Here is a 20,134-nt window from a genome sequence, read left to right as displayed (position 1 = left end):
TTCTTGGTTTGTAGGCTGTGCCCTGTGTGCTGTTTATGCATGAGGCTTTACTATCATGTTAATGCACAAAGAAAACAGCCATGACATTCCTTGTATAAAATCTTTGGCATCTGTTTAAACACCTTGTCTGACTTTTTTCTTGTCACAGACATATTTACTACGAAGTCTAAGTGAAAATATTGTCTAAACATTTTTAGTGTATACGCTACCTTAGTAATTTAGCAGCCTGCTGGTATGCAGAGTCCACTCTTGATTTATTATCCTGGAGCTGATTCTTTTACACTGTTGTTTGATGAAACAAAATCTTATTTTGTGCTTAACCTGCAGCAGGCTTGGCATTACTTCTTCCAGACAATGTTGAGAGGATTACGTGGGTTCTTTGTTTCCCAGAATGAGGGAAAAAATTATCTCTGAGGCTTAAGTTCACTGCAGTTTTCTGTAGACAAGAGCTTTTCTTTATTCTGCTTGTATTGGGTGCTATGAGTACACAAAGTATAGAATATGGGTATTGAATGGATTGGTTATTTAAGGGGGATAGATGCATATTTTTGCAGAGCCCAGTGCTACCTGGTGCCGACATGTTAGGGTTATCAGGATTTTATTTGGGAAAAAAAAGGCTCTAAACAATGTCTTTGGATAGAAAACACAGGAAACTTAAATAAAGGAAACAGAAATCCTGGAGGGGGGAAAATTCACTAAAGCAACATCTTGTGTTTAGAGTGGGACTGAGCCTGAAGTCAAAGACTAATAGCAGCAGTAGAAACCTGTGATGGTTTTATTCCTGAACTCTTAGGAGAGAGGCTTTGCTTGCAGAGGTGTTGGTAGCATCTAGCCAGAGTGAGTCTTTGCAAAATCTGTCTGCACGTAACAGCAACCTTTTTGGAGCTCTGCGGAAGCCCAGACTGAGTGTTTCGTAATGCCAGCACAGTGTTATGAGACAGATCTGACACTTTAATGCAACTGCTGGGTGAGATGTGAAGACTGTTAGCTAGATTTAGCAAGATGCAACCAAGGAATGAAATTCTAATGCTGGAAAAGTGGTTTTGTTTATTTACCGGTATTTTTATTACCGATATATGTTTGTTTTGTTTATATCACTGGTAGGGGTGGGGAGCTGTTTTCCAGGAAACTTCCAGAAGATCATTGTGCATATTACTGAAGACAAATTAATGACATACCAGTAAATTTCTATCAGTCAAGATGGCAGCGTGTCATTTGGATCAACTGGAGTTCACTGCAGTGTTAACATATCAGTAGTTAAAAAGAGCGCACTGTCTTGGTAAGATAATGATTTCACTTGGTCTGAGATGTGGCATGATGTGTGTTCTGAGTTAGTGAGCGAGACAGTTTGATGTAAATCTATTGCCAGAAAAGTACCGTCAAATTGATCATTGGTAGATCCAGCATCTGCACCTCTTCTGACTAGAACTTGCACTGAGAAAACACAAAAAATATGAATCATGTGAATTACCTGATGTGCAAAATCCTCCTAAAAGCACTCCACAGTGAAAAACTAATTCCTAAACACCGCAAAATAAAATCTAGATTTGTAGAGGAAGAAATGTCTGATATGACTGCTCTGATGGATTTGTTCCCATTATGGGTGCCTATGACAATTCGGCAGAAAGATTCCCCTTCAAACAGGTGGTGTCTGTTTTCTTCTCCTCTGAAGCAGATATATGCGAGCTTCATACAGATGTGCACATTTCAATTCCTCTCTACCCAAAACCTTTGGGCCAAACTAGACTTAAATGCACACCAGGTGCACCTGAGATTTGCAGCTAGGGAAACAGATGGTTGAACGGCAGAGCTGTAACATGTAGCTATTGCCGAGGGTTTGCACAAGGGAAACTGCCTTTGTCTTTCACCTGTTTTTTTTTTTCCCCTCCAAATATTCATCTTCTGTTGGTTTTCCTGCTTATTTGTTCTCCTGCCCAGTTCCTCACAGGTGAAGTTGTACTTGCAGAAGTTTGCCAGTGTATCTATCACGTATGCTCCCCTTTGTGTCACTTCTCAGTTGGACCTTTGCTCATGTTCTGGAAAACACGACAACATCACTAGCTTTTGATGTCAACAAGGGGTTTTGTTGAAATAAAACCTCATCGTGTTACATCTGCCTGGCATGTATGCAAGATGCCTGCCTGGCACATGCAAGATGCCTGTCTGCTGTGACTGTGACTCTGCTGAGAAATTCACTGGTTCCCTCATTGCTTTGGGGAGCCTGGGCTTTAGCATTGCAGAAGTCTGGCTTCCCACCTGCTCGTACAGACTGTGCTCTTTTTTTTTTTTTTGTCCCTTTGCCTTCCAGCAGAGCCAGCCATAAGCAGATTTCAGTACTACAGTCTCACTTAGATTTTGCAGCCTCTTGTTTTCATGTTTTGTTGTCGACTGCTGTTTTCAGTCACTATAGCGCCACATATTGTGGCTTTGTCCTTGCATTTAATTTACCGCTGATGGCTGTAATAGAAGTTGGCACTAACAGATACGTCTTTGCCAGTAATTTGAGAACAGAGAGTGATTTGGACAAGCGATAGAGCTGTCTGTTTTTTGTTCCCTGCTGCTTCAGCTGAGCACTTTTTCTTGGTAAAGCAATGTCAACACGTATATTCTGTGGGAACAGCACATAGTAGTGTGTCATAGAACATTTTTGTTCATAGCGCTGGCACAGCAGCCATGAAATCATGACAATGCCAAAATAAATAAAACTTACTACGAGGGCTTTCAAAATGGTCAGTATGGTATGACAATAAGAAAGCCACTGTAGTATCAGAATGACAACTACTCCGTTATTGAAAAGCAAAATTAAAATGCATTCAGCTTTTTAACTTCACTTATGTTGTGTATAATTTGAGTCAAGACAAAGCAATACGGATAAAAGGGTGTGTGTGTATGCACATATATATGCACACGTGTATGTATATGCAAATCCCCACCTAGGGAATGCCTCAACTGCAGAATTATAGAAATTCTAATACAAGAATGTTCAGAGTTTGAAACTGACTTCTGACATTTTGACATACAGGCTAAATCTCTCTGGTTCTGCTTAAAAGGCACTTTTATAGCAGAACTGGGGAGAAGCAGTGGTGTATGTATGATAAGGTACAGATGACTTGTCAAGAAAGCATCAGAACGTTTCACAGCTACAGTGGTATTAATAGAACTGCAGATACAAAATCAGTTGTTTGAACAAGAAAAGGCAGATGATCTTGATTATATTTTCAGGCCATACCTGAAATGGTTTATCTGCTTTGTGCCTTTGCTTCCATTTTTGAAAAGTGAAGCCAGTTTTTAAGATGCTTTAAGCTCTCTGGACAACTATCTTTCAACCTCTAGCTGCTCTCCCCAGAAATCCCTGTAGAAAGTTCATTGGGTTGCTATGGACTGCTTGATCCACCTCATGGAGGTACGTGTAAGGCAGTATGTGCAGGCAGTCACCAGCAGCTCAAGAGTTGGGGATCTAGTCTGAACTGTTTACTGCCAAATGACAACTTTTCTGAAAGCTGCTGCTATAAGGGGACAGCTAGAGATTATGTACACATTCCAGTTTAAAATCACACCTTCTTGCAACAAAATACTTAATTTCATGGTATTGTTAGAATAGGTCACAGCTAAGCTCAAAATGTAAAAATGCCAGAGTGAAATTGTGACTGATTTGCTTTTTTTGGTGTCTTAAGTTCAGTATTCATCAGGCTGGTAAAGGAGGAATAGCCATGAAGCCATGTATTGAGTAAATCAAGGGTAACAGGAGGACAATCCTTCACCACCATCACCCCAGAAGAATGAAAGTGAATCCCCTCCCTGCTTTAGACACTTAGACCTGTACAAGTTTAAGTTTCCAGCTGTTAATGTCTAAGCACCATGCATGACCTGCAAGCTGTCATGTTAGAAAAGTCTTTTTAAAGGGTGCAGAGAGATGACAATAGGAACAATGACAAGGCTGAGACACTGGCTTCTGAAATACCCATGGTGATGAGAGGGACTGGCAATTTGCAAGTTTTTATCATTTATTAAAATACTTGTGGGCCTTTCTTGCAATGGAGCAGGGAAGAATGGTGTGGCAGGCTGTTTCTGGGATTCTCCAATGTCATGCTTCTGCTCTTAGCACAGGAAAGCATTCCAGTTCCTCTCTTCTCTCTCACATCCTGGAGGACTCCCACTAAAGCAAAACCACTGTTCTGTCTCCCTGGGGGCAGGGAGCAAGGGAAATGCTGCTGCTCTTTCATCCAGCAGCTGGGTCCCATCCTGCCTTAACTGGAGAGGAGTAACATAACAGCCTCCTTCCCAACAGAGAGGGACAGCAGTAAAGTGCTGTACACAACAGATGGAAAGTAAAAGGTTTGCTCGACTGTGGGAAAGAGTCAATAATGATCTGTACTTTGGCTTGAGGGAGGTTACGAGCTCAGAATGACCTTGATTTCCTAGGCTGTAGGAGCCTGCTGGAACCTCATTGTGCCTGTTGCTGGGCTCTTGATCTGCATGTACAGTAAACAACCCGGTGTTTGGGTAAACCCAAATAACTGGGGTGTATGAAGAAATAGTAACTAGTTCAGGACATGAGCGTTCTTCAGTAGCTGTTTTGGGTAAGCTTTCTAGAGAAAAGGTGCAGCACGTCTCCAGTGACATTAATGGGGAAATCACGAAGGTGCTCAGTGTTCTTCCACAGCCCTGAAATTTTTTCTCTGTAGCCTGTCAGCGAGGTGTGGTCAGTAAGGAGAGCCTGGCTGTCCACTCTGAGCCTTGCTCCAGTGGGTAAGAAGGACCAAATTGTGCCTGCTGGGTGAAGGATGCTGCAGCCCAGCTTGGCGTGCAGATTTGGCCTTTCTAAAGTTTTCTGCTAGATTCAGTGCTTGCTGAGAAGCTGAGGCAAAGAAATAGGGTATTTTGATACTGGAGCAAGAGAAGAAAGCGTGCAGTTCCTTTTATTTTTTTTTAAGCTACCTTGGGGTCCTAGCTACTGCTGCATAAAGAAATGGTTGATTTGTCAACTACTGCCTGCATACTGCTTGCTGTTTGTCACTGAAGCCAAATTACCTTTTTTACCCTGCTCCCCCTCTCCTTTCATACTGCTCTTGCAGGCTTAATTAGAAGCATTGGCTGCAAAAGCATTAGTTGGGTAAATGGGTTTGCAAGGACGTGTGTGTTTGGCTCCTGGAAACAACAGAAAGCAAATGAATATCCTTTTGTTTCGTGAGCTTTGGCTAAAAAGGAGCAGAGAAAATAAACTGTCTTTAGTTATATAAGATGCCTTTCTGCCACAGTTCCTAGTTTGTGTTTCCCACAGGAACTGGGCACAATTATTGCAGGGTCTTGTTCTTGCAGAACATGCACCACTGGGGTTAAGAGTATCAGAGAGAGTGTAAATGCTAACTTGACATTCTGGAATTAATTCTTAATAAAGGGAGTTCATGATGTGTTTTGTTACCTGTAAGCATTTGACTCATATGTTTGCTAGTGAGAATATCGATATAAAGTATGTTGCTGTCCAGCTCTGAGTTGATTATCTGATGTAACATCTGGAGTTTGTGGTGGGATGGGTGAGTTAGGTTTCTGTTTTGTGAACAGATGCCTAGTTGCAGCATGCATCATTAACTAAGCCAACGGAAACTCTTCTGCAACTGGTGCTGTAGATACTAATCATTGTGTGTGCAACAGAAAATGGCCCAAGTGAACATAAGACAAATTACAGGGTATTTTCCTAAATTAAAAAGAAAGGCAAGTCAGGAATCAGTGACCATGCTAGCCAAGCTGATTTCTTGATTGTCTAGGAGTAGTAAAGCAAATGGGAAGAGACTGTAAGACTGCAAACCCTCCACTGAGAACAGGGGTCTCTCGGCCTTATAAACAAGTTCTGTAGAAAGAAGTGGCAGCACAGAGTATGCTGTGAGCAGCTTCTGCTCTGCCTTGTGAGAGAGTTAAAAAAGGCTCTGCGGAGAAATGCTAAAGCTAGATGTGTCAGGGGAGCTGTAACTGCAAGGAATTTGCAGCTCAATTCCCTTCCGAGGAAAGGGGGGTTGGTTGGTAATGGGATACAAGAAAGATTTGATTGAATGTATACTCAGGGAAGAAACTGTGTTGGGTATTTGCTTAGATGTATCTTTACGCTTGCAACAGTTATCACAGCATGAATATATTCTATGTGAAAAGATGTTACACTGTTCCCACAAGGAGAGTTTTCCTGCTATAATTTTGTCTTCTGTATTGATTAATAGGTAAGAGAAATATAAAGAAAGGGAAGGAGATAACCACACAAATGAAGTGTGGTGAGCAAAAGGACCTGCTGAGAAGAGATAGTTTCCCAGAGTAGTGTATTGCTTAGGCCTGAAGGTTGTGGAAAAGACAGGAAAAATGAGGGTGGAGCCCTGCAGCACCCTTTGGTACTTCTGAGTAATTCCCTTTTACTCAAATTCACTCGAAAAAATGGAAGGAAAGGATGGGGGAGGGCAGGGCATTGGAAACATGCCCCTCTCCCCTCCCCAAAGAAAACAAAACCCAAAACATAAAACTACAGGATGTCCAGGTTTGCAGCTCACTCTTGAAAGGGAATTTTCCTGTATTAGACTTGCACTGCAGAGCACATTGGGTGCTTCAATACAGTTCCTTTCTGGAGGAAGCCAAGAGAGACCCACTCACAAACTGTGCTCAGGCTAAGCAGGGATGCAGAGGGATGAGTTGGCTGCACCACCACAACCTTGATGCATGCCTAGAAGGCTCCTGCCCTCATGCCACACCCCAGAGCACGGTAGTGAAGATTTCTCTGAGGGCAGGGACAGGCTTGCTTTGCCTGCTGTTGCAGAACATCCATCACTGCCTTTGGGTTATGGCAATACAGGTGCTCTTCAGCATACTTACGGTGACCACTGTCCCCAGTCTGTGCCTGGAGAGCAGGTCTTCTGTCCCGTTTCTGCTGCTTGATGCCTTCCTGGCCCCCTTTTAGCAGCCAATTGGCCCTAAGCCCACAAGGGTTTGAGAGAACAGTACAGATGCAGAACAACAAGAGATTAATCAGCAGTCAGCTTTTATTTACAAGATGTCTGAGATATATACAGCAAGATTTGCCAAACCTAGTGGAGGTTCTGAATTTCACAGCAGCACATAGTGATTCAGTGACATAGAATCATTAAGGTTGGAAAAGACCAACCACCTGCTACCACTGTTACCCACTAAACCATGTCCCCAGTGATCAGTGTAAATATTCTGAATTCATGTATAGGCTGGCAGCTTTGTAGACCAGGTCTGAAAAGAGTATCAATTGTGTCAGTTATAGGAGAAGTGGTAGAGATCCTGTTTGACAGCCATGAGCAAGCCAGGGACTCCTCGTCTACCCCCAAGTCTCGAAGAAAACACCACACTGGGAATAGCATCTTTGGAGGCTGGGTGGGGAGAAGGAATGGTTCTAAGCAGACGGGCATCTTGGAGGCTCCAAATTCTGGTGTAGCAATCCTGACCAACTGGAAAGGAAGAAGACCAGTAGTCAACATCACACGAGAAGTACTTTACATGGCTCTGCAAGACTATCATCGAAGAAGCAGAAGGTGGTCTACAGAGAACAAAGCGTAACCATTTCTATACATCCTGCAGGCAAAGTGCTTCTCAATACTTTACAAAACAGGATACAAAACAACATTGAATACTGCAAAAGTGGCAAGAATATGCATTTCTTATTAGGTAATAAGAGGTATAATAAATCAGCATTTAGAATGCTTTCCTCATTATTAGGCAAAAAAGTGGATAAAAACCCAGCTTGTCAAATTAAGAAGAATTATTCTCATTATTCCATCACTTACTGAAAAACCCAAGAACAGCAGACACTATGTGTACAGTGACTTCAAGAAGTCTAGCTATATTATGAGGATTTAGGAATTTTGCTTCATTTATTGTTACCTTTCCTTTTTGGAAAAAAAAATCTCAAAATGTAGCCAAGAGTATTCAGAATAACCCTGAGTGACAGAAAATTTACAGGGAGTTCTGCATACGTGCCAGCACTTCAGTCCATCACCGCACTATGACCTGTAGCATCAAAGAAGCCTATACATGGTCTTTAGTCTCTATATAGAGATATTACTTCAAGTCTTCTGTTAACACATTGCTTCCCTGATCTTCAAAATCCATTATGTTCTGCTCTACTCTTGGGCCACGCTATGGAAAGGATAATGGGACTTCCTGAAAATAGTGGATAAAGCACTTGAGAGCTATGCAGGAGTGATTACAGTAGGTGCGCACCTGTAACATTTTAGTTTTTGTAGGTGATTACAGTACATCTAAAGCAAAAATTCTGCTGAATTTTGAAGAATTAACAGCTTTACAGCTTGCAACAGCTGCAGCTAAGAAACACTCTTCAAGCATAAGAAAATCACTGCACTTACAAGTAGAAGGGAAAGAGTCAACCCACCTGCTGTAAGAAGTCCTTCCTCCTCATTTACATGCAAAGGGAGAATAGCATATTCATTGTGATGACCTTGGTACTGTTTCACACACTTTGCCGTTCTCAGGTCCCAGAGTTTTATCTGAAAGTTGAAGTAATTTTTCACACGAGGATACGTTAACAAAGCAGAGATCACTTGCTGGTTGGTAAATAAGTGGATCTAGTAGTGAGGAGCAAAGACAGCCCCCGTGGGGAACTACCACCCAGTTCCGTACCACTCTCCAAAGAACAGCCATCCACCCTCAGGTCCGGAGTAAGCGCGTCATTGCCCAGATACCGAAAGGAACTAACTGTCTATCCCACAGCAGCAGAACTGTACCTTCCCAGCCATGTCTGCTGCCATCAGGTAGTGTTCAGCCTCAAGAAGCCGAATAGATGTAACTGCTGAGTCATGGAAGAGGCGGATTGCTTTCCAGCTCTGGCCCTTGCGGTTGCGTTGACGCACATCAATGCTGAAAATCTCACCTGAACGGCAGCCATTGTACAGCATCGGGGTCTGGAAGAATCCAAAAGAAAGAGGGGTACTGCATAGCATATGAAAGGGCCTTATAGCTTACAGAGAAAGTACCTATGTCAGGCTTTTGAGTTCACTGGTGTAGTTGTCCAACTATTTTATTAACACAAGCATTAGGAACCAGAATTTTCATTACACAGTGCAACATTTTTGAGCCAACTCATTAGTTCCATTCAAACCTCAGTTTATTTTTTATTTATTTATAAATACATATAAAATATATAAAAATATAATATAATTATATACATATATTTATATATATTTTTTATTTTATTATTTACCTCAGTTGTCAAAGTTCAGCTAGGTTAGCAGGAACTTAGTCTAACATAACAGCAGAATGGGAACTGGAATTCTCATGTTCTGATTTGACCCCTCTCACTACATCTTTGTGAACAAGTCAATTAGAATTTTATAGCTGTTTTCTTCTTGATGGAGACAATACATCAAGTGTTAATGGAATTAGGTCATTTTGAAAAAAACAAAACAATCTACAATGCATTATTACTGTGCTCTTTGTACTTCCATCATTTCCCTTTTACATCCAAATATTTAACAAAATTACCCCCAACGCCACAGATTTTGAAATCAGTTAATTTTTTCATTGCTATTCCACTGTGTGCCAGCATCAGACCACATCAACTGTTACAGAACAGCTATCGAACAATAACTGCTGCATCATAACCTTATCCACAACATGATGAGCCCCATCAACAGACAGTACCCACTAATGACAATGCTCTGAAAAAAAAAAAAAAAGAAGCGTGTATGGTTCTTTCTACCTGTGTGGCAAACTGTTGTGCCAAGACATCGCTACTGGTTCCAAATGTCTGTCGATGCCCTGTCACTACATTGGTCACGAGAACTCGTCGTGTCAGGCCTAAGGGAAACAGATTATGTTCGTTTAGTTGTAATTTGAACTGCAGGAGGGAGATTAATGCAAGAAGTCTTTCCTACTGAGATAAAAGTGGTTGCTAGCCTTGCAGATCACCTGTGCTGAAGCAGTTGTCTGCTTGTGGATTCAGGCACCAAGCACAGGACCAGGCAGTAGATATCTTGAAGCTGCACAGCATTCCAGGTCGATCTCCTAAGAGAAATAAACACCACATGAAGCATCCATAAAATGTAAGGACAGGATGATAACTCAGGAAGATTCTCTGGACTTCCATGCTTCTTTGAACATTGTAATTAGAAGCAGAGATAATGATACCCAGTTAATATTCCTGTGCTACTCAAGAGACATGAAACAAAAATGGGACTTCACTGTTGTAAGCTGACGACTTACAGTCTATACATATACACAACTGTGAAATTTATTCATTAGTCAGACGGCTGACCATGATAGTAAAGATCAGAGAAGAAGAAAGTAACACTTGCCTTACAGCACTAAGTAAGCCATTTTTTAAAGACAAGTGGGCTGGAAACACAGAACATTTTCTTTAGAAGCTGTAGTTCAGCCAAAGCCTATCTTAGAAGTTCTATAAACAGTGAAGATGGAAGAATTAAAAAAAAAAAAGTAGGGAGGGGAAAAAAAGAACTTACATTAAATTAGTACTGTCTCTTCCCTGCTTCTCCTGGCCTGTCTGTGTTTTTAAAACAGTTTTTAGTGAAGTAACAGCACTCTAGGTTTGAGTCTTACTCATGTAGCTCCTGCACAAGGCCTAACAACCCATGTACTTTAAGTGCAGTTTTCACTTACTTTATGGCCTGTCTGCCACAATCACATAGATGTCAGGCAGCACAGGTGACATGTCTAAAACCATGCTGCAGATGGGGTAGGCTTTACTTTTGTTTTGAAGGTACCAGCATGGCTGCTGTCTCCAAGAACACAGAAAAAATATAAACAATACAGCTACAGCCATCAGATTTACGATAAAGGATTTTCTAAATCAATCATGCTTACACAAAACTAAGCACGACGTCTAGTACAAGGAGCCATGGGCTGAGACATTTACCAGCTTCCCACCTACAATTAATCCACTGAGCATAGGGAGTAGCTACTGTGATAAAGTATCCCGCAATGATTCTAGGGAGTCTATAAGGAAATTTGAGCACTTCTTGTGTGCAGCTTCTGCATGTTACTTAAAAGGCCAAGCTACTCATATGAATAATCTCAAATGTTTACTTTACAAGCAGGGTGTTCTCCTGCCAAAGTGCAAAATCAGCAGAAGCTAAAAATAAACTAGTACTTTGAGTACTGCTTGCTAATTAGTTCTTAAGGTAAGTTCTTTCATCTGTTCATTTCTTATACTGCTCAGGACTTTCTAGATTTTTTTTTTTGTACAAGAATACAACAGGCCCACCAACTACTGAAATGTGGACATCTTTCCCTTGTACTCTTTGCATTACCATAAACTACTATCCAAAATTGGAAAAAAAAAAAACATCCTACCTGGGTTAGTGCTGCTGAACAATGATGCTGGAAGCAAACTGGCACAGCCTGGAGTTTCTGCAATTCCCATGAGACACAGCTTGCTGGAGTGAGTTAAGGAAAGCAAAGATTTTTTTCCTAGAATGGAACAGGCTGCCTAATATTTATAGCTGGGAAAAGTAAGATGCTCTGACACAGTTGCAGTTCATAACGCTTTCTGTTCAGTAACATCTTCCAAGAACTTTGTTGTGCCTTACGCTTCATAATTAAGTCTTGACACTTCCTTTCTTTCATAGGATGAGCTAGAAAAAACACAATTGTGTATATGTATATAGACCATACATGCTGATGACACAGCATTAATATAGAATTGTTTTGATGGAGATGAGCTGGAGAAAGGGTTACATACACTGGGGAGGCAAGAGTCAATTTAGAGTGCATTAAAATAATTCCTAAAAATTATAGTGGGTATAAATAGGTTTTGAAACTGCTTTTCAAGTTTAATGTGGTAAATCTGTGTCATGGATAGTAAAAAACATTGAATAACCTAACTAATCCCCAACTCCTAGCCATCTCTAAGCAAGGCTGATGAATTCCTGCCACCTTCTGGATCAGTTCTGAATTGCATTGCTTTTCCCATGAGCCATTACATATCTATCAGTATCCCTTCCTTTTAATAGCCACTTTTAATGCCACTTCCATAGACCTTCTGTTGCTTGCCATCTCCCACTTTAAAATTCCATTTTGTTCCTCTCTTTTGTGACTCTGCGTTGTCCATTTCTGCTTCCTTTACTACACATCAACTTTCCTTTTCTTTTGAGATAAAGCTGCAGGACATGCTCTGGCACTGAGCTCTGCCACTTTGAATGAGTTGCTGCTCTTCTCCTCTCCCCTCCAGTCAACACGGTGATGGTTTACAACAGAAATCAAACAACACCCTTTCAAAGAGCTCCACATTTTTTTAAAAAGAAAGTTAGTTGCCTTAACTCTCTTTTGTTGTTGCCCCAGCCAATTTCTAATCCTTATATCATCTTGCATACAGCATCTGCACTATTAATGAGGTGGGAAGTCTCCAGGGCAGGAAAAGTGCTTAATTTTGCCTTTTATTACACTGGAACTCCATATATCTGTAACAGCACCATACATGTCTCACTAGCCCCAACAACTTCCAATTTTATTTATTTTCTACAACCTTCCCTGCCTTCTAGAAAACAAGATTTTTGGGGCAACTACATGAGATGTCTTTTGAAAATTTTCTGTTCTGTGCAGCATGATGCAGAGTAGTCAAAGCAGCACTGACATTTTGCTTTTTTAAAAGGATATAAAACATGGGAGTCTGGATGAGTCAGTGATGCCCAGCACACAGAATTCACCTTCAGACACAAGAAGACATACTGTTTGTGTAGACCTCTTACTCAATTCATGAAAGGGCATTTCCATGCAAAGATGACATGAAACTACGCACTGGGCATACTTCCTTAGCTCATGCAATAGTGTGGTAGCAGCACACGCGCAGTTTATCCCTATTCTCCTCTTAGGTGTACAGAAGAAAGGGCAGCATTGAGACGTCTGTCCAAATACGGACTAAGGCACCAAGCACATCCTATTATTTAAGAAATCATCCTTAACAGAATCTGAGCATGAAGAGATTACAGAAGTATGTTTTAAATATCCTTCATGTATACAGATAAACACATGTTCCCGAAATTATTTTGAAAGAAAAGCTTACAAATCTTACTTTCTCAACATAGTTTTTTCAGCTATGGCTGAGCGAAACCCTGAAGCACTATCCTTGGAAGGTGATATTTCTACATGGTCTTCTGTTCTGATGGCAGCATAGCACTCCTGATAAATCATGCTGGTCCTCAGGACTATCCGAGACAAGTTTACTGTAGATTCTTCCTTTCTCTCCTACTAGCCCCTTCCCCTCATGCATTTCCCCACGTGCCTACCAAGCAACAGCGTTTTGAGAATGCAGCAATTGAAGGAAGCAGGAACAGAACACAGTACTTTGCGGTTCGTGAAGTAGAGGTTGTCATACATCTCTACAGTGAGAGACTCCTTCCCCAAACCACTGAGGTTGATGATTCCGTATTTACACCCTCCGTGCTCTACGTCATTCACGGTGAATATCCGCTCACAAGCGACATCTGCCTGCAAAATAAAAGCATCATTGCACTTAGTGGAAACTTGCTGGAAAAAATGGCTTGAGGCAGCTGCATTAGGTCTAAAGTGGAGAAACATTAATTGGTCATGTTATCACTATCAACTTTCCATTCATCCTTAAAACAATGGTCAACACCTTTTTTAATGCAGGTATGGAAAAAATATCATTAAAAAAGAAATTTATTCAGTCCTTAAATAATAATAAATATTCTTTCCCATTACAACAGATACTTCCTCTGGTTGTTATTATTAAGCACAGACTGGTATCAGTAGAGTACTCAAAGAAAAAAAGTAGTAATTAAAACTTATCTAAAGTGAATGTGGAATTCTATGCTGCTTAAGTGTAAGAGATTCTCCTCCTGCTTGATCACATCACAGCAAAAAGGATGCTGCTATATTTCAACTTTTCTTTTATAACACTAAGTTTCCAACCCCGTTCTGGCTCCAGCTACCTATGCAGTGCTCTGTTTATAAGGCTAGGAGCTGGTCCTCAAGAGCTTCCTACAGGAACTATGTTGTTTGCTCCAGAGACCTTTCCTGCACAAACATGTCACCAAAACCAGTAGAAACTGCCTTCAGAGTATGAGATGTAAAATCATTACAGTCATTTACATGAACTCCCTACACTACAGACTTTGCTATTCCCTAAGTTCTTCTCTTCAGTTTTCCTCCTCTTCCCCTTCAAAAACCCATCATACTAATTGTCCCCTCAATTCCTGTTTATTTCCAACAGGACATATTGATCAGCTCTCCAAATCAATTACATATCCAACCTTTTCATCATTTTCCTCTCTAAGGAAGGACAGCCTCTTCCTACCGGTTTAAAAGCTACTGAGCTCAGATTTTGAGTACTGATACAACAGGAATAATGCACCTTTGAAAGCAGAATTTGACCTATAGGATTTGATTTCAAGATCCTCAGTTTCCACTGAAGACAGATTTTCTTTATGTGAAAGGTTTAACAGTTGTCATAACATACCACAATTATTTTAAAATTGTTGGTTCCAGCAACCGAGGAATCTGGACTGTGAATTTCTATCTTCCTCCTCTGCATGCAGTTCACTTTTAGTTCATGGACCATCCTGTAAAAGCAGGCAGGGTGGAAGGAGAGAAGGAATTCAGGTAAGCCTAGGTTTAAGAATTGTTGATAAGATAGTCAGAACTGCTTCTCAGTCGCAGAAGATAAAATGCTTGAAAACTAGCATGCTACAATTTCACTTACATAACCGTTTCATTGAATTTCATCCCATCATTTCGAACCCCAGCACATCTCAAGTAGCAGGAACAACAACATAGCAAGCCACTAACTCGCTTTCTACACTGTTATTGAATTTGAGCATAGAGATTCTAATGGTGGGGAAAACGTCCACATCAACTGAAGAGCACTAATCCAAAGAAAAGCTGAACTGTATTCATACAGCACAATGTGGCAAAACAGCATGTATTGAAAAAAATGTGAAGGTTTAAACTCCAGTTATCTGAGATTGGGAAATACCTTCCTCATCTGAATTCTCACCACTTTAGAAATTTGATTATAAAAGAATACAACTTTTTTGTTATTACAAGTAATATGTTACTCTGTCCTAAGTGGAAGAGTGAGGAATGAAAAAAACAACAAAAAAACTTGACAGGAATGGTTGTACAAGTAGCAGGAGTTGATATTGCAAACGGAAGACAATTCAAATTATTGTACCTGCAATAGCTTGTGGAGCTGAGCAAACCTAGCTGCCTTTTCTGTAACAGCATGGATGAATTTAGTCCAGCCCTTGTTGTTTTCTGGAAGAGAATAAAATGAAAGTGTTCTCAGTTATTTTCTTGTTTATGATTCAACCGTGGCCGTTGGTATTTGATATTTGGGTAACTTTTTCCTCTAGCCTATGTATAATAATATTTTCAAGTCTATAAAATGCATTTCAGCAACATTTCCCTGGTCTACTACAGTAAGTACACAAGAAAGAAGTATTCTTGTGAATCTACTCTTGTGAATTCCAGGTGCCTCTATATATACAAAAACTGGGGAAAAAAAGCACCTCTTATTTTTGCTTGACACAATCAGCAGTACTAGCTTGAGGTGTGAAGTCACCTTGTGTTTTTACTCTAACACCTTAAATCTTATTACATAGCAAAGCTCTATCACCACAAGACTGCTATTAACATGCAGTCTTACTGCTGCACTAAGTTTCTTTTCCACTCATCACTTTTTAAAATTTCAGGTGAACACTTTATAAATACTAGGGAGAGCAAAGGATAGAGAACTTTGCAGAATTAGGGATTAAGAAATCTTTTTGATAATGCTCTGTCAAAGTATTGAAGAGTCAGAACATTCATATTTAGGAGGCTGATTCAGATGTCTGATTCTATAACCGGATTTTGAGAAGAAATGTATATTCACAGTTCCCATTAGCAACTACACGGCCAGCAGCTGTATAGGATCCATGAAAACTAAACCTCTCATAGAAACAGCTTAAGAGAAACCCTCCACCACCACCACCACCCTCCCACCAAACAACAGCACTTTCATAATGAAGATGGAAGAGCTGAATTGCTTGTTGAAGAAAGAACTTGATTACCTAAGGAGAAAAATACTACACTCCTCTCCCAGCAACAACAGCATATTTAAGCTGAGCTTCAGACGCTGATTTGCCAAGTTATAAGACTTGGCTTTCAGGCAATTAAAGCCACCCTTGCTAGGTATTTTACCCAGGTTTCAGACATGTAGTATTGCTATCAACTCTGCTGCAACACTTTATAATGAAAAGTATACAGGCTTTCCAGACATAAACTTGAAAGCATAAAGATAAGACCAAACTTGATGTTACCTGTATGAAGAAAATTCTTTGTTACAACACTGTTTCCACAAAACATCATTAGTATTATTTCCTCAGGGTCTAGGTACACAGTCTAAATATTTATTAAATACACAGAAAGCCTACAATTGAGATCTCACTTTGCCAATTCACAGCAGGGATCTGAAACCTGGCATCCAATGTCCTGACTGAACTGTAATTGTTGGACAATTTGTTACTCTGAGAGTTCCTGTCTCTTTACAAGTTGTTTTTTTGTTTTAGTAACTTCCTTTCATTCCTGTGTGGAACAACCAAAAGACTTCAAGAAATATAAATTCTCAGCAAAAAGAAATTTTTGCTTCTTCAGACAGCTTATGGGACTATATCACAGTTAAAAAAATCTAAGGATTTTAGCTCATCATCTGTTGAGACAGAACACAAAGGATAATTGCAATCTATTTCAGAACGTACCTTGTTTTGTTTTTCTTCCTCTTCTAGGAGTCTCAGTCTTGTACTCTCCATTGCCTTTTGCTGAATACTCTCCTTGGTGAGTGGGTTGCAGTTATTATGCCCAGGCAGTAGGCGAAAATAGCGATTTTTTTCTGGGTCATAGTAAAATCCTGGCAGTTCTTTAAAAGGTGGCAAAAATAAGCAAAATCAGATGCATAACCAAATTTATTTGTTACTCTTTGACATCCCACATCTTCATGGAAATGTCAGACTCACAAGGCTCAAAGTTCTTGCTCCTAGCTGGTCCCAAGCATGATAGGCAGACCGGGAATAGATGGCAACTACTTAGAGGAAAAAAGGATTTTATTCAGAAGAGGTGAACACCAACATCTTTGAGGATTTTTATTTAAACCTTTATCTACTACTAGAAACTGCGTTTGAAGTAACCTCTTTTTACTGCTGCTTATAATTCAGCTCCTTGTCAGTATGTCTTAGATTTCAGCTTGGCAACAAACGACCAAGATTTATTCAACTCAAAAAAGTGTAAAGTTAGTTGGTAAGAGCACATTGCATGTAGTATACAGAATCTGTTTACGCAGCAATAAATGTTAATAAATGTTTTGAATGACATATATTATTTCCTAACAGGCTCACAAACTCTTAAGCACAAAAGAGCAATATACAAAAAAGATCACTTTACACTCTGCCTTTGTCTGTTGCTAAGAGGTTGTGGAGTCAGGGGTGTTTCAGGACTCTCCTGCTGTGGAGGTATGCATGTTCCCACAGGCCTAGCTTTTCCTAGGGATGTTTAATGAGTCAGAAAACCAGAATGCAAATGGATCATCATCTTTTACAGCATTGCTACTGCATCAAGTCTGGTTTTGCCAGTTGACTCCCTAATAACGAATGCACAGATGATTTAGCCAGACAGTATTTCTTACAGATTATAAATACACTGAAGGCATACAAATGAATTTGTATTTTTTCAAAGTGGTGGATAGTTGTGTCTTTTAGAAGACTGACTAATTTGATCTACATTACTTTTTTACATGCTGTCTTTTTATTTTTATTGAAAGATATATTTTATAACATCTTCAGCACATATAAGAAAGAAAAAAGTTCATATTCTTCCCAAACCAACATTTCTGGAGAGAAAAACAAAATTTTATTATTGTCAGTTTATAATAGCTTGGCTAAGCACATGAGTTTTCATACAAAAGATGGACTTCCAGGCCCAAAAGTGTTTTGTTCCTGCTGTCCAGATTTTCATTTACTACATCTCTTTAGATCACCTTTTCAGATACTAATTTTCTCTACAAACTTTACTGCTTATATCCATCCTTTAACACCGTACTATTAATGCAGCTACTACCAATTTTTTTTTTAATAAAGTCAGCATACAGATACTGATTTTCTTACCTGGTACTACAGAGTTCTGTGTTAAACTGGACGAAGAAGGATTTCCACTGCTGCTGGGGTCTGCATTCACTGAGGTTTGTGGTTCCTCCTGTTCAGACCTAAAAAAAAAAAAAATAATAGTATTGCCTTCAAGACAGGCTCACAATTGCCCTACACACCTTTTCCACAAAGCCTCTTTAAAGCAGCTAGTTAGTCACATTAACAGAGTGCAATTTTGCAGGTCTGTGATAAGCACACTGCGTATATCACTGTATGCCAACCTATGAAAAAGGAACAGTACAAACATTCAGCTTAAAAACCTCTCAAGAACACAAGAGCTAACAGTATCTCAAAAGTCTTAATTACTTGCTAAAACATTAGAGGTGGTTGCTGCTTCTGTATGTGTAGTTAACTCTTCAGTAAAGGATTAGTTCTGGGCATGTTACCATACCCTCTGTTTCAAAGAAAAGCACACCCCTGAAAGTAGGATAACACTTTAGAGCATAAAGTGGAAAGAAATGGCATGGATAAAAAAAATGATGTCAGGTCAGAAGTATTTTGCCATTGTCTTCATGACAGGAAGCTCACTGAGGAGCTTCAGAAGCATGCAAACCAAAGAAATATTTCATGAAAACTCTAGGAAAGAAAACTTTGTAATCAATATCACAGTAAAGTAGGTAACTGCAGCTTTCTTCTTTTGGAAGCCATTTAAACAGGCACAGTCAGTGCTGAGGAGTGAAATTCCATTGGGATGTTTTCTGAATCGCTCGTTCAATTCTCACTTTTTGAGACAGGTCATCTTAAAAGCATTAGGCCAAAATATTTTTCACGAGTCATAATTTACTGAATCAAAAATAACAAGGCAATTCTAGTTTTAATACCAGCTCTATTGCTGTTCAGTTACACAAGTTTGCAATTTTTAAAGAATGTAACTGATCTACGGGGGTGGGGAACCGCCAAACTCAAGCACTTCAGTTTAAAGCTTGTTAGTAAAATATTGTATATTTATGAATTAGGGGCCATTTGCATTTCTAACGTTTTACACAACTAGAATCAATGGGGGCAACTCATACGTGTCTGCATATCTTTCCCTGAAAATACTTTTTAAAAGAAATGCTTGTAGTATTAAAGGACTGCTTTACTCCTGTAAGAGACCAATGAAAGCACACAGGAAAGAAAGAGAGCCATAAAAATAGCTGTAATACTGGTAAGTATAGGTTCTAAAATTTAAAATGTCATTTTCTGAAAGTGTCAGTTCCCAAGACAACAGATAATTCCTAAGACCTTGCCCCAGTTTCCTGATCGACGTGTGGCGTTACCACCCCAATACTCAACGTGTTTTTAAACTTTTAGGGAGATCCTTTGAGGATAGCTTTTACACCGGTAGTCACTGAGGCGTGAGACGAACGGCAGGGAACGGTGAGTACTTACAAACGCTTTTCTTCTCACTGAGCTATCTTTGCCTGCTGACGAAGGGTTCATGGGAGGAGACACACCTGCAGAGACTACCTCACGGACCACATCTCGGTTTAAAATCCGCAAGCAGCCGCGAACGTGCGATAAGTTTCCAGAACGCCCCGCAAGTAAGCACACCAGGAGCACCCTCTGGATGTGCAGAGGGCGGCCCCCCGCTCCCACACAGCCACCGCCCCGCAGCTGTGCTGCGGCCTGGCACCCCCCCCCCGGCCCGCACCCCCGCACTTGCCTCTCGGGGCGGTGACCGGGCCGCCTGCGCCCGCGGGGCCGGTGCCTGTGCCCGCGAGCGCTCCAGCGCCGCTTCTCCTCGCCTCTCCAGCGGCCTCCCCTCATGGCTGCCTGCAAAGCGAACGGACACACACGCGCTCGGGGTGGGGCCGCCGTGTCAGCGCGCCTCCGTACCCAGGGATTCGGCGATGGGAGCTCCGGAGGGGCGCCGGGCAGAGCGCCTCACCCCGGAACAGGGGCGCGGGCGGCCCGGCAGCCACACGGCCTGACGCGGGGCCACAGCCCCCCCGGCCCCCCGTCACCGCTTCCACCCGGCCCGCCCACCC

At 40.8% G+C, this 20,134-nt stretch overlaps 1 protein-coding gene across 5 annotated transcripts; it reads right to left on the bottom strand.

Moving 5' to 3' along the window:
• Positions 1 to 6,998: 6,998 nt before the first annotated feature.
• Positions 6,999 to 20,126, bottom strand: DCAF4 (DDB1 and CUL4 associated factor 4). Of its 5 annotated transcripts, none has more exons than XM_048065243.2 (14): positions 20,035 to 20,126; positions 19,810 to 19,919; positions 18,126 to 18,223; positions 16,728 to 16,885; positions 15,164 to 15,246; positions 14,450 to 14,552; positions 13,315 to 13,458; positions 12,628 to 12,677; positions 11,326 to 11,405; positions 9,925 to 10,020; positions 9,716 to 9,813; positions 8,742 to 8,918; positions 8,390 to 8,504; positions 6,999 to 7,448 (listed from the first exon to the last, which is right to left on the bottom strand). In XM_048065243.2, exons 2-14 carry the CDS (start codon positions 19,911 to 19,913, stop codon positions 7,255 to 7,257), a joined length of 1,500 nt encoding a protein of 499 aa, XP_047921200.2. In that variant the 5' UTR covers positions 19,914 to 19,919; positions 20,035 to 20,126; the 3' UTR covers positions 6,999 to 7,254. The 5 variants fall into 5 exon arrangements, with proteins under 5 accessions (XP_047921200.2, XP_047921201.1, XP_047921199.2 ...); XM_048065244.2 differs by lacking the exons at positions 19,810 to 19,919; positions 20,035 to 20,126 and adding exons at positions 16,983 to 17,047; positions 19,536 to 19,700; XM_048065242.2 differs by having other exon boundaries at positions 19,810 to 20,125.
• Positions 20,127 to 20,134: the final 8 nt, after the last annotated feature.

This window comes from Anser cygnoides, chromosome 5 (assembly GCF_040182565.1).
Source record: "Anser cygnoides isolate HZ-2024a breed goose chromosome 5, Taihu_goose_T2T_genome, whole genome shotgun sequence".
In the NCBI taxonomy this organism is placed as follows: Eukaryota; Metazoa; Chordata; class Aves; order Anseriformes; family Anatidae; genus Anser; species Anser cygnoides.
This window is presented reverse-complemented; position numbering and strand designations above follow the sequence as displayed.

Bases quoted from the DNA above. Each gene is read 5' to 3' on its own strand.
- DCAF4 (XM_048065243.2), bottom strand. From the start codon at position 19,913: ATGAGGGGAGGCCGCTGGAGAGGCGAGGAGAAGCGGCGCTGGAGCGCT. The intron at 13,459-14,449 runs GTATGTTATGAC...TTTATTTTGCAG, and splicing joins ACAATTTTAAAATAATTGTG to GCAGATGTCGCTTGTGAGCG. The intron at 8,919-9,715 runs GTAGAAAGAACC...GGATTCTTCCAG, and splicing joins CACAACAGTTTGCCACACAG to ACCCCGATGCTGTACAATGG.